The 15,045-nt window shown below is 38.1% G+C and overlaps 3 protein-coding genes and 3 long non-coding RNA genes across 9 annotated transcripts; 2 read left to right on the forward strand and 4 right to left on the reverse strand.

The window, feature by feature from the left end:
• Nucleotides 1-516: 516 nt before the first annotated feature.
• LOC124344008 lies at nucleotides 517-14,367 on the reverse strand. Of its 2 annotated transcripts, XM_046797400.1 has the most exons (6): nucleotides 14,103-14,367; nucleotides 13,855-14,033; nucleotides 13,625-13,791; nucleotides 13,184-13,563; nucleotides 12,797-13,119; nucleotides 517-1,036 (listed from the first exon to the last, which is right to left on the reverse strand). In XM_046797400.1, the coding sequence occupies exons 1-6, from the start codon at nucleotides 14,227-14,229 to the stop codon at nucleotides 698-700; spliced, it is 1,515 nt and encodes a 504-aa protein (XP_046653356.1). In that variant the 5' UTR covers nucleotides 14,230-14,367; the 3' UTR covers nucleotides 517-697. The 2 variants fall into 2 exon arrangements, with proteins under 2 accessions (XP_046653356.1, XP_046653355.1); XM_046797399.1 differs by lacking the exons at nucleotides 12,797-13,119; nucleotides 13,184-13,563; nucleotides 13,625-13,791; nucleotides 13,855-14,033; nucleotides 14,103-14,367 and adding exons at nucleotides 1,418-1,803; nucleotides 1,875-2,044; nucleotides 2,107-2,294; nucleotides 2,363-2,546 and having other exon boundaries at nucleotides 517-1,353.
• LOC124344006 lies at nucleotides 3,061-5,125 on the reverse strand. Its single transcript, XM_046797397.1, has 5 exons — nucleotides 4,943-5,125; nucleotides 4,689-4,867; nucleotides 4,425-4,615; nucleotides 3,965-4,362; nucleotides 3,061-3,901 (listed from the first exon to the last, which is right to left on the reverse strand). The coding sequence occupies exons 1-5, from the start codon at nucleotides 5,067-5,069 to the stop codon at nucleotides 3,252-3,254; spliced, it is 1,545 nt and encodes a 514-aa protein (XP_046653353.1). The 5' UTR covers nucleotides 5,070-5,125; the 3' UTR covers nucleotides 3,061-3,251.
• LOC124344028 lies at nucleotides 7,600-11,371 on the reverse strand. The gene is made up of 3 exons (XR_006919511.1): nucleotides 11,361-11,371; nucleotides 11,297-11,298; nucleotides 7,600-7,807 (listed from the first exon to the last, which is right to left on the reverse strand). It is a non-coding gene; the product is annotated as an uncharacterized LOC124344028 (long non-coding RNA).
• LOC124344014 lies at nucleotides 8,022-10,380 on the forward strand. 2 transcript variants are annotated; one of them, XM_046797407.1, is made up of 9 exons: nucleotides 8,022-8,485; nucleotides 8,563-8,635; nucleotides 8,703-8,795; nucleotides 8,877-8,951; nucleotides 9,097-9,212; nucleotides 9,276-9,400; nucleotides 9,477-9,619; nucleotides 9,700-10,168; nucleotides 10,244-10,380. In XM_046797407.1, the coding sequence occupies exons 1-9, from the start codon at nucleotides 8,441-8,443 to the stop codon at nucleotides 10,275-10,277; spliced, it is 1,173 nt and encodes a 390-aa protein (XP_046653363.1). In that variant the 5' UTR covers nucleotides 8,022-8,440; the 3' UTR covers nucleotides 10,278-10,380. The 2 variants fall into 2 exon arrangements, with proteins under 2 accessions (XP_046653363.1, XP_046653364.1); XM_046797408.1 differs by having other exon boundaries at nucleotides 8,880-8,951.
• LOC124344027 lies at nucleotides 10,104-10,637 on the reverse strand. Of its 2 annotated transcripts, none has more exons than XR_006919510.1 (3): nucleotides 10,546-10,637; nucleotides 10,253-10,474; nucleotides 10,104-10,188 (listed from the first exon to the last, which is right to left on the reverse strand). It is a non-coding gene; the product is annotated as an uncharacterized LOC124344027 (long non-coding RNA). The 2 variants fall into 2 exon arrangements; XR_006919509.1 differs by having other exon boundaries at nucleotides 10,114-10,194.
• On the forward strand, nucleotides 10,643-11,346 carry LOC124344025. The gene is made up of 4 exons (XR_006919506.1): nucleotides 10,643-10,659; nucleotides 10,728-10,852; nucleotides 10,931-11,067; nucleotides 11,125-11,346. It is a non-coding gene; the product is annotated as an uncharacterized LOC124344025 (long non-coding RNA).
• Nucleotides 14,368-15,045: the final 678 nt, after the last annotated feature.

Raw genomic sequence — 15,045 nt, forward strand, 5'->3', positions numbered from 1 at the left:
TATCCGCCAAATAAAAACCAAATAAAATTTGTAAAACCGGTAAAACCACAAGTTAAGACATGGGTATGGAGAGCTCAACTATCTACGACAACAGCTAAATATATTCCAACAACTGGCAGGCCAATGACGACCGATATGCCAACAACAATTGAACCACCAACTACTCCTGAAGTTACTTCTAACCTCATCAGATATTCGACACAGCCACAAACGACCATTTTGAATCATAATAAGTTAAATTCTTTTCCTACCTTTCCAGCACGGTCTACCGGTCCTGGTAGACCGTGTTTCCAGCATCAAACGAATATTTCTAACATCAGCTTGAAGGAAGAGAAATCTAGTTTGACCGAATTACAACAGACATTTAAGCGAACTTATTACAACAAATTAATGAAAATCATGTCCTAAATAAAATACAAACACAAAATAAGATTTGTTTAGCTTATCGGAATGAGTGTAGCCATCCCCTGAATTTAAACCTATAAAAATTTGTGGAATAAAGTATGAAAAAAGTGATGTTATTGAATTTCTTTAATATTTCCTGAGTACCACAGATAAAAAGAATTTTGACAAAAACAATATTCTTTTTTCTTTTTAAAGCATATAAACATAAAGAAAAAGTGTTCGAACAGGAAATGAAACTTATAAAAGAAATATTGGATCTTATTTCTGTCCGCCCATCTCACTGCGATCACCTCTATTCTTCAACAGTTATTTTTACCGAATTCCAATGCTTCTCTTGAGCCATGGTTCTCATACGCTCAGGGTTCACATTTCCACAGTCATTTAAAGAAATTTCGTCCAAAGGATTCGCTTCGTTCAGAAAAAAATCGATGCCTTTCTGGCTCACATTAGAACAACCGTGAAACTTTAACTTGGTCAAATACTTGAAACTGTTTCTAGCGCAAGCTTCCTCAATGATCTGGTCATCAAGAGTAAAACACTTTACTATGCAAACCGCTGTAAGAGCAGGGGAAGACAAAAGCAATAGCAACAATTTGCGTGAAATAGCGAATCGAGAAAAATAAGAAGACAGACGGATGTTTTCCAGCATCTTTAACGGAAATACTTCCTTTAGGGAACAAAGAGAAGAGTGGACGCCATCATCTACCACCGGTTCGGGAGTTTCCAGCTTGGTACTTTCAAAAAAAAGTAGCAAAAGGTGAATATTCGGGCAGCATTGGATGATGATATAGACTTCTTCACTCGTTACTTCCACCGTTAAATATAATTGTTCAAGTGTAAGGCCATGAGCTTGTAGAAGAGGAATTACTCCGCCACGAATAGAGATGATTGACGGTAGGAAGGATATCCGAATTCCAAGATTTCGTATTTGTTTAAGTTTTCGAAAACCTGAAATAAAATTACGTTTAGTTTTTCTACACATACGAATACCATCATTTCAGATTTTTCTCACCTAATAACTCCTCATCCGTAAATCCTTTGTCGTTTAATTGTATGAAAACATCAACAAGCGACGGACACATGTCAACCATCAATGAAACGCTGCCTTTCTTATAGGAGACTTCGTCTGGCGGAGGCCACATAAGCCAGCACTTGGTCAAAGAATATTTTTTTGATTCTCTGGTTTCTTTACGAATTCTACGAAAATCTTTGAGGATATCAGACTTATTGTCGCAATTTAATTCTTTCAGCTCTGGTAAATGTTCGATAGCAAATCGAATTCCGATATGAGTCACTTGCGTTTCATGAACTGATAATTTCTGAAGGGAACTTTGACCGTTGCAGAAAACTTGCATTACAGAATCGGTCACGCCAGGGCACAAATAAATTCGCAATTCCCTTGAAAAAAAATAAAATAATAGGACATTAAGAAAGTTTATTTACTTCGTTAAGGTAGACCCTAGACCTACCTCAGTTTTGGTTTATCAGTTAATCCAAGATTGATCATGCAACTAGCACCAGCATCAAATGTGCCAGATAAATCAAGGATCTGCAGGTGTTCGAAAAACTGCAAATTGGGAGTAAAAGTATTTTCTACTTGATTTATTGAGAAAAAACTTATCTTCAGTGAAGTGAGTTGCTGTAATTGAAAAAGTTGTTCATTAATTCACTTCTATATAAAAATAACGAATTAATTTTTACCGAACATCTGACTGATGCTAAAAGCACAATCCAAACCCTGTCAGTGATATGCATATCATGACATTTTACGAGTTTAGATAAATCCAGAATTTTCAAATGTGGGTTCATGAGCAATTCAAACATCTCTTTTTTAACCCAGTGGTTTCTTTTGACCCATTCAAGAGTCATGTACTCCAGACAATGTGAAGCTGTGTGAATAGTCAAAATGGCATAATCAAATAAAAGCACACAATTATTCCAAAGAAAAGACACTCACGCAGAAGGTAAAAGAGGCTGGAAACGTGCACTGAACTACGCGATGCCGTCCATTTCTCCATGTTATCGACGATACTGTCCATACACATTGCCGAAAGAGATTTATGGTACCATTTCGGCTGAGGCATGTTGAAGATAATGGTTAAGAGAACACAGTGAAGGACTTCAGTGAAAACCAAGACACATACAAAACGAACATCAACGATTACACTATAGAGATTTTTCTAGATGTTTCTCTCCGCCCCTGATAATTGCATTGAAGGCGAGATGCACTTTTGCCAGATTTCTTTTATAAATAGCGTGAGTCGATAAAATTAGAAAAAAACGAACTAAATTTCCTCACAAAGAAGAAAAAAGTAAATTGCAAATAATGTTCAACAGCAAATAATAAAAAATAATAAACATCCATTCCTTCTCGTGTCCAGTCTCACAGACCCACAGACTAAGACTAGGATCACCCGTACACCCGTTGAAAACGATGCAAATATTTTTTGATCACTTAGAAAAAAAGAAATTTAGTTTAATATCCAAATTACTTAAACTTAAAATTAAATTAAAGCGAACTTACAAGTTACTGCAAATCATGTCCTAATTGAATAAATGTAGACATGTAGTGTAGGATTTTTTAGCTTATTTAAATTTACACCCAATTTTAAGAAGGTGTGGAATGAAGTTCAATTGTAAAATGAAACAGACACATATTGGATTCCGTGACTATTTAACCTTGACTCGTGTACAGCAGATGAAGAATCTTATGAGAGTTCCAGGTGAGGATTTTATGAAAGCATATAGTATAAACATAAGGAAATAAGTGTTTGGGCAGGAAAAACGACGAAAGTTAAAAAAAAACAACATTGGATCGCATTTTCTTACTGTAATCACCTCTGATCTTAAACATTCCACTTGACATTCCAGTGCTTCTCTTCTACCATCATTTTCAAACGATCAAAGTTCACATTTCCACAGTATTCTACAGAAATTTCGTCCAAAGGATTCGCTTCGTTCAGGAAGAAATCGATGCCTTTCTGGCTCACATTAGAACAACCGTAAAAGTTTAACTTGGTCAAATACTTGAAACTGTTTCTAGCGCAAGCTTCCTCGATGATCTGGTCATCAAGAGTAAAACACTTTTCTATGCAAATCACTGTAAGAGTAGGGGAAGACAAAAGCAATAGCAACAATTTGCGTGAAATAGCGAAGATGGGGTTTGGAGAAAAAAAAAGGTCAGAAGACAGAGAGATGACTTCCAGCATCCTTAACGGAAATACTTCCTTTGGGGAACAAAGAGAAGAGTGGACGCGGTCATCTACCACCGGTTCGGGAGTATCCATCAGATCGGTACTTTCTAAAACAAGTCGCAAACGGCGAATGTTCGGGCAGCTCTCGATGATTAGAAAGACTTCTTCACTCGTTACTTCCATCGATAAAGATAACGTTTCAAGTGTATGGCCACGAGCTTGTAGAAGAGGAATTACTCCGCCACGAACAGAGACTGACGACCCAATTCCGAGATTTTTTAGTTGTTTAAGTTCTCGAAAACCTGAAATAAAATTGTATTTAATTTCCCCACACTATGAATACCATTACTTCAGATTTTTCTCACCTAATAACTCCTCATTCGTAAATCCTTTGTCGTTAACACTAAAAAAAAGATCGACGATCGACGGACACATGTCAACCATCAATGAAACGCTGCCTTTTTTATAGGGGACTATGTATGGCCGAGTCAACAAGATCAAGGTCCGCATAAACAACTGGGTCAAGGAATATTTTTTTGATTCTCTGGTTTCTTTACGAATTCTACGAAAAGCTTTGAGGATATCAGACTCATTGTCGCAATTTAATTCTTTCAGCTCTGGTAAATGTTCGATAGCAAATCGAATTCCGGAATGAGTCACTTCCGTTCCATTAACTGATAATTTCTGAAGGGAACTTTGGCCGTTACAAAAAACTTCAACTACAGAATCAGTTACACCAGGGCAGCAATCAACTAGCAACTCCCTAGGGGAAAAAAATAAGTGGACATAAAGAAAGTTTATTAACTTCATTAAAGTAGACCCTACCTTAGTTTTGGTTTACAAGTTGATCCAAGTTTGAGCATGCAACATGCACCATAAATTGTGGAAGATAAATCAAGAATTTGCAAGAACTCAAAACGCTGCAAAATACAAGCAAAAGACTCTTCTACTTCAAAATTTCTCTGTCCTTCAGAAAAAGCAACACGGTTATCATGAATCTTCAGTGTAGTGAGTTGCTGTAATTTCAAAGAGTTATACATAAATTTACAACTATTATAATGCAGAATTAACTATTGGTCTTGTATATACCAAACATCTGTCAGATGCTAGACGAACGATGCGAAGATTTCTTTCTGCATCACGTCCAGTGCCCAGTTGTGATAAATCCAGAACTTTCATGTGTGGGCTTAAAAGTAAATCAAACATGTCCTCTGTTATCGAGTAGTCTTTCAAAAGACATTCAGTCATGTACTCCAGACAATGTGAAGCTGTGTGTAGTCAAAATGGCATAATCAAATAAAAGTAGTAATAGATAATACCAACTATTTTATATAGACACTCACGCAGATGAAAAAATTGACAGGAAACATCCTCCGAGCTACGCAATGTCGTCCATTTCTCCATGTTATCGACGATATTTTCCATGCACAATGCCGAAAGAGATTTTCCGTACCATTTCGGCTGAGGCATATTAAAGAAAATAGTTAATAACTAAATCGACTAACTGAAAGTCTGAAAGACCTCAAAATAGAAAATGGCACCCAAAACAGTCAAGGAAAAAAGTTTCTAATTATTATTCGCTGTCGTCCTTTGCCCTCTGGGCTCGAAAAATCGGTTGCAATATTTTTACGAGATGTAGGGTATTGTTCCTAATTCGGGACACTTTTTGGCTATTGCCGTTTCGCATGCTTTAGTATAGGCCGAACACCTTCCTAAGTCGGGACACCGATAAAAAGTATGGGACAAAGAAACCAAATGCGGGACAGTCGCCAGCGCCATCTACCGTTGGTTGTGTAGCAACAACCACTTTTTGACAGTAATGAAAACAGAAATCAAAACACACGATTGGTCTTACGGATAGCATGTTGACCTATCAATCTCACGTACAACAGGTTAGGGTTCGACTCCCTTCACATCTAAAAGTGTCTTTATATGAATAAACGTTAATCAACATATTTGACTGTCAGCATCCCTCTTATTCCGAATTGCACAACTATTGTCAACGGTATTACACAAGAGATCATTTTCGACAGTGTTTCATGGCACGTTGGATTGAGTGACGGATAACGAAACCATTACCGTTTTTTGTTCATGTTTCAAATCCCAGGAAAGGCATTTTTTAAAATATTTCGAATATCGCCTCAGGGCTGTCCCGAATTTATAGCACAGTAAGGATACCCGTAAAATAAATTTGACGGTCATTTCCCTTTGGTTTTCATCACCTGTTGAAGAGTTCATCACATATTGTCGTATTCCGATGGCACAGTGGGTTCAGTCGTTGGCTTGGAACCACGTTATACTTTTGATTATTGGTTCAAATCCCAGGAAAGGTATTTTTAAAATTATTTCGAAAAACGCCTTAGGGCTGTCCCGAATTTATAGCACAGTAAGGATACCCGTAAAATTAATTCGACGGTCACTTCTCATTGGTTTTTATCTAACATAAAAGAGTTCGAACCGACGAAAGTCGGTTGTATTGACACAGTGGTTTAGTGCCTGTCTCTTACGAAATTTTTGGTTTGGTTCTGTGTTCGAATCTTACTTTGGTTATTTTTAAAAAATATTTCAATCTGAAGTCTATCGAAATTATCTTCTGAATTTGAACACGGGGCTGAAAACGACATTCAATGAAAATGTCATCTATGTCAGCAATTAACCCGTTGAGCCATGAGAACAACGAAAGTCTTCTACATCGGGGAGATTATGTTGCCTGTCGAATTATTTTTACATACGGGTACACTACTGGCTATGGCTATGGCTTTTAGCTAACCCCTGTGTTATAAATTCGGGACACCCCTTGGGCGATATCCGAAATAATTCAAAAAATGCTGGTAACAGGATTCGAACCCATAATCGATTACTAAAGCTTGCGTTAGAACCAGCCACTAAACCATTGTGCCAATACAACTTATCGATATTGTTCGAACTCTTCTATGTAAGATAAAAACCAATGAGAAGTGGCCGTCGAATTAATTTTACGGGTATCCTTACTGTGCTATAAATTCGGGACAGCCCTAAGGCGTTTTTCGAAATAATTTTAAAAATACCTTTCCTGGGATTTGAACCAATAATTAAAAGCATAACGTGGTTCCCATCCAACGACTGAACCCACTGTGCCATCGGAATACGACAATATGTGATGAACTCTTCAACAGATGATGAAAACCAAAGGGAAATGACCGTCAAATTTATTTTACGGGTATCCTTACTGTGCTATAAATTCGGGACAGCCCTAAGGCGTTTTTCGAAATAATTTTAAAAATACCTTTCCTGGGATTTGAACCAATAATCAAAAGTATAACGTGGTTCCCAGCCAACGACTGAACCCACTGTGCCATCGGCATACGTCAATATGTGATGAACTCTTCGACAGATGATGAAAACCAAAGGGAAATGGCCGTCAAATTTATTTTACGGGTATCCTTACTGTGCTATAAATTCGGGACAGCCCTGAGGCGATTTCCGAAATAATATCAAAAATGCCTTGGATTTGAACCCACGACTGAGAGTTTATAAATGCGATTCTTAGTAGAGTCACTCAACCCACTGTGCCACAAGAATTTTTTGGGAAGTGTCTTAACAAAATTATATAGAATTAACAATTAGGGGCAAGACTCTTATACAAAATCATAAAAGACGTAATGAAAAAAACTTTCATCATCAATATTCGACCTCACAATAAGTGTCGTCCAGGACGGAACTTAGAAGTTAGATAGTAAAACCCTGATTTTGACAGTTCAACTAGTGCCATCTTGCGTACATTATACTGTCCCGATTTTGTGTACTTGGGTGTCCCGATTTTGTGTTATGGGATTTATCGCCAGCAAGCTTCAAGTTCGATTTGATGGAAATTTCTTTATTTTTCTTGCATTTCTATGCATTGAATCTAAAGATTCTGTCGAGCTCTTTATTTTAAGACTAAATTCAGCTCAAAATAACCCCTAAATATCTTAATATTGCAAGATTGCAAACGTCCCAAATCTAGCTTTTTTCTAAGTCCTTTTTCCCAATATATTTTTTGTCATATCTTTAAAATTTGTACAGCTACATTGACATAGTTGTATATAAACGTAGATCCGTTCATTTTCTTTAATTTCAGCAACTTTTCTTATCGAAACTCGGGTTAGTTTTTGTTTTAAACTGAAAAATGTTATTTCGTCCCAAATAAGAAATTTTCGGGCCTGTCCCGAATTAGGTACTTTACCCTACTATTGCCAAATTTAAAAAATTCTCGAGCGCAAAATTAAGAAACGAACCAAAATTCGCTGACAACAAAATGCAAAATGAAAATTGCAAATAATATTCTCAACGAAATAATTGAAAAAAAATGAGCATATAATATCCTTTGTTCGCGTCCATTTTCAAAATGTAAATGTTACTACCTCCCGCGTGTTTTCATGCTCCAGTTTTTCGCGTAAACAACCAAACGAACCGGGAAGAAATTGTCTGTCAATTTATGTGTGGCCACTGAATTCGAGTGTTTAGAAATTCACCAAATGCCTTCTATGTCCATTTCCATTTTTTGGTGGAGAGAAAGATCCCGTTTAGCCGTTTTAAGGTGAATGGGAATGAATTTAACGAAGCAAAGACGAGAACAAGACAAACCTAGTTTCTATTTGCATCATCAGCACGTGTGTTGTGTGCAATCAGCTGTGAATGTTGTAGCTTATTGTCAATATGTAGAGAGTGTGGGGAAAGAGGAAGAATAGGTCCCATTCCATTCGTGAATTTGTCCAGTGTCCGTTCGACTTTTGTCTCTGAAACATTTCGACAAATTCGTCTCTGACGATAAAATATATCGATTATCTGTTGGTGATTTTCATTTTAGTGCACAGTGTAATATGTCATGCAACTCCAAATCGCGTCCTGGAATCCCAAATGGAAAGGTGCGAAATCAAATCTCAATTTTTTTATTATTGCCAATTGACATGTTATATTTCATTTGTTTTCAACTACATTGCAGACAAACAAAATGTTTAAGTCGTTTCTCCTCTTGTGGCTATTTCATTTGGCAACTGTCTTGTCCTTATCGGCAGGTAAACACTTGGCAAATTGCATAGTTTTGATTTTGATTTTCAATTCCTCTTTATATTTGTTGATCAGGTTACTACAGACAAGATAATGGTCGATTACCGTTGATTGGAAATAGCCCGATGACGTCAGTAGGAACGCCGCTAACTGGCAACATACCAGAAGGTATTTATTACACACAAACACATACAGAGGAGAATCTGAAAATAATAATAGGACACGGGAACTATAATAATACTATTATTACAGCACTCGTCGCCACTTCACTCGGCCCGTTGACCGCCAATAGCCGCCCCGTTAGGAGGGTCCCTTATGTTTCTGGTAAATAATTATCAATTTAGGATACTATCTGATAACAGATGCTTTTTTAAAACAAGTAGCACATTCAAGTATAGCTCTTGTTAGTCGGTTTAATCATTAAATTCAATTAGAACTGATGATGAAATTGATTTTGTATTGAAATCAGACACCTGCGGAGGCTCCGTGAATATCCCCCTGTCGTTTGAACGACTTTTGCCGTACAAATCGACTCATTTCCCGTCGAGACGCGATTACCCGATGCTCTGCGTTTGGAATTTCACGGTAAGAATTTAGTAGAAGAAGCTGATCGTCACGGTGAGATGATTGTATGGTTTTGTTTTAAAGGTGCAACACGACGACTGTCGTCGGGCTCGACTGACGATGCGAGTGGACGGACGGAGTCGATTGCCGGATGTGGACGGATGCAGCAAAGGATATTACACGGTTTCACCCAACATGAGGGGCGCCAGGTATTTCTATTTAATTTTAGTAGGTCACGCAAATGTGTTATTGATATTAAAGAAACGATTGTTATATAATTACAAGAATTTGCGGACATGTTGGCGATGTTCCGTCCTTCCATTGGTACGTCGACGCCTACCAGCCGGAAAATGAGGTCACCGTTGTCACGATGAAGAATTTGGGCATCAATGACGTATTCTCTGAAGGACTTTCGTTTACCCTCCAAGGTATATAGGACCATATAATTTTTAAAAAGATTTGAATAACATAATTGCCAATAATGAATGGAATTTGATGTAATTATTAGGCGAATGTGCAGAGGAAGAATGGTCGTATGCCCGAACGACGACTGTCAACAAGGAGAACGCCAGATTGAATCGGCGCTGGATGAATCGAGTCATGGAAGACTACCTGGCCGGAGAAGGACCCAGAGTGACCGTCAACCGTGTCAAATTGCCAGTAACGAGCACTACTACTCCAGCCCCAACCACCACCACCACCACCATCCGACCCAAACTGGATCATCCAGTTGTCTCATCCGATAACAATTACTCCGGTGGCATCCAGTGGCTTCATTTGAAATCGCCCACCGATCTTCATTCGCCCAAAATTCACCAGAAATCAGCGATTGCCAAATTCCAGCCACCTCAAGTCGTGAACGAAACGAATCAGCCAATCGTTTCCATCAGTATCCATCATTGTAGTCGATATGTGCCAACAAGTTTTCGTTGTGTTTGTCATCCATTGCATTCTTGTCGTGCCGTTCACTTCGGCAGGTAGTACCTACATCACAGAACTAAAACTGAAAATTATTTAATTATTAGTGACAATTAAATCTGGTATTCTATTAGGAAAAACACCTTTTTTGAGAAACAAGTCGATTGAGACGGAAAGTCAATCGTCCATAACCGAATTCGATCCAGAGTACATTGAGATGAATGACGATCTACCACAAACTATTCTGCGATTGTCACAAAATCTCATCCATCCAGCAACATCTGATTCTGATCCGGACACCCATAGCCGCCGTTTAGCTGGCCAAACAACCACCAATCCACCCGCTGACAGTTGGGATCGAAATTCTGCAGGTACAAAACTATTAACTGAGATTATTCCATGTTTTAATAATTTACGAAAATAACGTAATAGATACCTGCGGAGGTACCGTCAATGTCCCCTTGTCCTTTGATCGACTCACACCGTTCGAATCGTCACAATTTCCGGAAGAACGCGCTTATCCTTTAGTTTATGCCGCTGAATTGTCAAGGTATTATACAACTCAATAAAGCGTTACGGCAATTTGCGCATTAAACTGAAATCTGAAATGGTTACCAGGTACCGAGTTCGAATTGCAGTCTGGCACGAATCACGTTGAGAGTGGACGGTCGCAGTCGATTGCCGGATGTGGTCGGATGCGCTAGAGGATTTTACCGTGTTTATCCATTCATGAAGGAAGCAAAGTATGCCCAATATTCCGCCTGTACACTCTGAAATTGATCTAATAACAATCCCGTTAAATCTATACTTGCGAAATGTAGAATTTGCGGGCGCATTGGCGACGTTCCGCCTTTCCAGTGGTATGTCGACAACCACCAACCAAAAGATGTGACCATTATTATGGATAATACAGGAATCGGTGACGGAAACCCTGAGGGCTTGTCATTTACCCTTCAAGGTAATACAACTTTCAAAATTGGGTGAACAATACAAAAGTACATATTTTAAAAATCAGGTGAATGTGTGAATGACAAGATGATTGGAGTCAGAAAGGAAAACGTCAGATTCAGTCGACGATGAATAAATCGACAAATCGAAGATTTTGAAGCCGGAGAAGGGCCTAGAATAATCATCAAGCCCAGCCATGGTCTCAAACATCAAATTCCCGTTACAAAAGTACCAAAAACTACTTCAACTAGCACAGCACCAACTAAACAACCACCTGTTTTTAACGATAACAATCCTGAATACGAATCTTGGCTCATCTCGCAATCCACCGAATCCAGCCATCCATCATATTCGTCGGATTCAGTCACCTATTTCCCTTCGTCAACAAAAAACAAGTCAGCGGCCATCATCGACGACCATTCGCCCACCCACAACTTATTTCAACGACTATCAAGACATTCCATGAGTTATTCTGAAATCTCCTGAGCAAACAGACGACCATTATTCGGCATCATCGTTTGAAATTTACCCACATAATAACCAAGCCGATAATGTGAAACAAGTCCCAGAAATGACGACTAAAAATCCGTGGCTGGCTCTGAAATCTGCTTACCTTCGTAAAATTTCTACTTTTTCGCCATTAAAGTCAACATCTCCCTACAATCAACATTACTATTCAAATAACCCAAACCGCAATATCATAAACAGGGAAAAACTTAACACTGCAATCACTTCTCTACTACCTAGGACAATAGCTAAATATATTCCGACAACTGGCAGGCCAATGACGACCGATCTGCCAACAACCGAACCACCAACTACTCCTGAAGCTACTTCTAACCTGATCAGATATTCGACACAGCCACAAACGACCATTTTGAATCATAATAAGTTCAATTCTTTTCCTACCTTCCCAGCATCAAACTAAACACCAGTAGCAACGAATACCTTCACCAGTCCAGCATCAACAGAGCCCAGTCGAACTGACAAAGTTGGATCAGCTGAGAACGACGCCAATATTTCTAACATCAGCTTGGAGGAAGAGAAATCTAGTTTGACCAAATTACAACAGACATTTAAGCGAACTTACAACAAATTAATGAAAATAATGTCCTAAATAATATACAAAAACAAAATAAGATTTGTTTAGCTTATCGGAATCAGTGTAGCCATCCCCTGAATTAAAACCTATAAAAATTTGTGGAATAAAGTATGAAAACATAGATGTTATTGAATTTCTTTAATATTTCCTGAGTACCACTGATAAAAAGAATTTTGACAAAAACAATATTCTTTTTTCTTTTTAAAGATACAAACATATAAAGAAAAAGTGTTCGAACGCAGGAAACGAAACTTTTAAAAGAAATGTTGGATCGCATTTTTGTCCGCCCATCACACTGCGATCACCTCTAATCTTCAACAATTATTTTTAGCTGATTCCAATGCTTCTCTTGAGCCATGGTTCTCATACGCTCAGGGTTCACATTTCCACAGTCTTTTAAAAAAATTCTGTCCAAAGGATTCGCTTCGTTCAAGAAGAAATCGATGCCTTTCTGGCTCACATTAGAACAACCGCACAACCATAACTTGTTTAAATACTTGAAACTATTTCTAGCGCAAGCTTCCTCAATGATCTTGTCATCAAGAGTGAAACAATCGTCTATGGCTATCTCTGTAATAGTAAGGGAAGATAAAAGCAAAAGTAAGAGTTTGCGTGAAATAGCGAATTGTGAAAAATAAGAAGACAGAGAGATTTCTTCCAGCATCCTTAACGGAAATACTTCCTTTGGGGAACGAAGAGAAGAGTGAACGAGGTCATCTACCACCGGTTCGGGAGTTTCCAGATCAGTACCCTTTATTACAAGTCGCAAACGGCGAATGTTCGGGCAGCTCTCGATGATGAGATCGACTTCTTCGCTCGTTACTTCCATCGATAAAAATAACGTTTCAAGTGTATGGCCACGAGCTTGTAGAAGAGGAATTACTCCGCCACGAATAGAGACTGACGGCATGAAGGATATCCCAATTCTGAAATGTTTTAGTTGTTTAAGTTCTCGAAAACCTAAAATAAAATTGCATTCAATTTCCCTACACGTGCGAATACCATTACTTCAGATTTTTCTCACCTAATAACTCCTCATCCGTAAATCCTTCGTCGTTTACTTGTATGAAAACATCAACAAGCGACGGACACATGTCAACGATCAATGAAACGCTGCCTTTTTCATAGGAGACTTCTTCTGGCGGATTCCACATCCACTTGGTCAAAGAATATTTTTTTGATTCTCTGTCGTCATTACGAATTCTACGAAAAGCTTTGAGGATATCAGACTCATTGTCGCAATTTAATTCTTTCAGCTCTGGTAAATGTTCGATAGCAAATCGAATTCCGATATGAGTCACTTCCGTTCGATAAACTGATAATTTCTGAAGGGAACTTTGACCGTTGCAGAAATCTTGCATTACAGAATCGGTCACGCCAGGGCACGAATTCACTCGCAATTTCCTTGAAAAAAAATTAAGTGGACATAAAGAAAGTTTATTTATTTCATTAAAGTAGACCCTACCTTAGTTTTGGTTTATCAATTAATCCAAGATTGATCATGCAACTAGCACCGTAAATTGTGCCAGATAAATCAAGGATCTGCAGGTGTTCGAAAAGCTGCAAAATGGGAGTAAAAGTATCTTCTGCTTGATTTATTGTGAAAAAACCTATCTTCAGTGTAGTGAGTTGCTGTAATTGCAAAAAGTTGTTCATTAATTCACTTCTATATAAAAATAACGAATTAATTTTTACCGAACATCTGACCGATGCTAAACGCACGATGCGAAAACTGTCAGTTATATGCATATTACTTATAGATAAATCCAGAATTTTCAAGTGTGGGTTCAGGAGCAATTCAATAGTCTCCTTTGTAATATCCCAGTGGTTTCTTTCGACCCATTCAAGAGTCATGTACTCCAGACAATGTGAAGCTGTGTGCATAGTCAAAATGGCATAATCAAATAAAAAGCACACAATTATTCCAAGGAAAAGACACTCACGCAGAAGGTAAAAGAGACTGGAAACGTGCACTGAACTACGTAATGCCGTCCATTTCTCCATGTTATCGACGATACTGGCCATACACAATTCTGCCAGAGATTTGTGGTACCATTTCGGCTGAGGCATGTTGATTGTTGAAGATAATGGTTAAGAGAACACGTTCAGTGAAAACCACGACACGTACACGACGAACATCAACGATCACACTAAAGAATTTTCTAAATATTTCGCAGTTTTCGCTCCCTAGTCCCCCCCGCAGTACATGGATATTAGGCTTGTCGGGTTAATCGTGCCCGAGGCATGGCCTACTCTAGTAACGGCCTATAGGCTGGCTATCCCTGTGTTGCCGAATGATTCCCAGCCCCTACCCCTTCCCATCCCCTACTTTTCATAGCCAGAGGGCCAAAAGTTATCTTGAGATGTTCCACTTTCCAAACCATCTTTCCACCGTTTGGATGCCTGTGTGTCTGACTTGCATTGGGCCATGGTCAGAATCAATTGAAAATAAGCGATTGATAGTCTAGTGGTTAAAGGGATGGACTCCCACAAGAAAAGTATGAGGTTCATATCTATGAAAATCATAATAAATTTTCATAATTTTTCCTTGTTTTTTCTTTACTTTTAAAGGGAATTAGATGGAATGCCTAGATTCTGTAAAAAATGTGAGTTTTTTCACATTTTTTAAAACAAAATCTGAATTTGTTTTCTTTGGCAAGGACTTAGAAAAAAAAAACAAATTCAGATTTTGTTTTAAAAAATTAAAAATGTGAAAAAACTCGCATTTTTTACAGAATCTAGGCATTCCATCTAATTCCCTTTAAAAGTAAAGAAAAAACAAGGAAAAATTATGAAAAATTTATTATGAGTTACATAGATTTGAACCTCATACTTCTCTTGTGGGAGTCCATCCCTTTAACCACTAGATTATCAATCGCTTATTTC

The sequence above is a fragment of the Daphnia pulicaria genome, chromosome 6 (genome assembly GCF_021234035.1).
Source record: "Daphnia pulicaria isolate SC F1-1A chromosome 6, SC_F0-13Bv2, whole genome shotgun sequence".
Classification (NCBI taxonomy): Eukaryota; Metazoa; Arthropoda; class Branchiopoda; order Diplostraca; family Daphniidae; genus Daphnia; species Daphnia pulicaria.

What these genes read in the sequence shown, in the direction of transcription:
- LOC124344008 (XM_046797399.1), bottom strand. Translation starts at nt 2,489, where the DNA reads ATGCCTCAGCCGAAATGGTACCATAAATCTCTTTCGGCAATGTGTATG. An exon ending in TAGCATCAGTCAGATGTTCG is followed by an intron (nt 2,045 to 2,106) that starts GTAAAAATTAAT and finishes TTTCAATTACAG; the next exon opens with CAACTCACTTCACTGAAGAT. An exon ending in ACTGATAAACCAAAACTGAG is followed by an intron (nt 1,804 to 1,874) that starts GTAGGTCTAGGG and finishes TTTTTTTTCAAG; the next exon opens with GGAATTGCGAATTTATTTGT.
- LOC124344006 (XM_046797397.1), bottom strand. Translation starts at nt 5,069, where the DNA reads ATGCCTCAGCCGAAATGGTACGGAAAATCTCTTTCGGCATTGTGCATG. An exon ending in TAGCATCTGACAGATGTTTG is followed by an intron (nt 4,616 to 4,688) that starts GTATATACAAGA and finishes TTGAAATTACAG; the next exon opens with CAACTCACTACACTGAAGAT. An exon ending in TACGAATGAGGAGTTATTAG is followed by an intron (nt 3,902 to 3,964) that starts GTGAGAAAAATC and finishes ATTTTATTTCAG; the next exon opens with GTTTTCGAGAACTTAAACAA.
- LOC124344014 (XM_046797407.1), top strand. Translation starts at nt 8,441, where the DNA reads ATGTCATGCAACTCCAAATCGCGTCCTGGAATCCCAAATGGAAAG. An exon ending in TCTGCGTTTGGAATTTCACG is followed by an intron (nt 9,213 to 9,275) that starts GTAAGAATTTAG and finishes TTTGTTTTAAAG; the next exon opens with GTGCAACACGACGACTGTCG. An exon ending in CGTGCCGTTCACTTCGGCAG is followed by an intron (nt 10,169 to 10,243) that starts GTAGTACCTACA and finishes GTATTCTATTAG; the next exon opens with GAAAAACACCTTTTTTGAGA.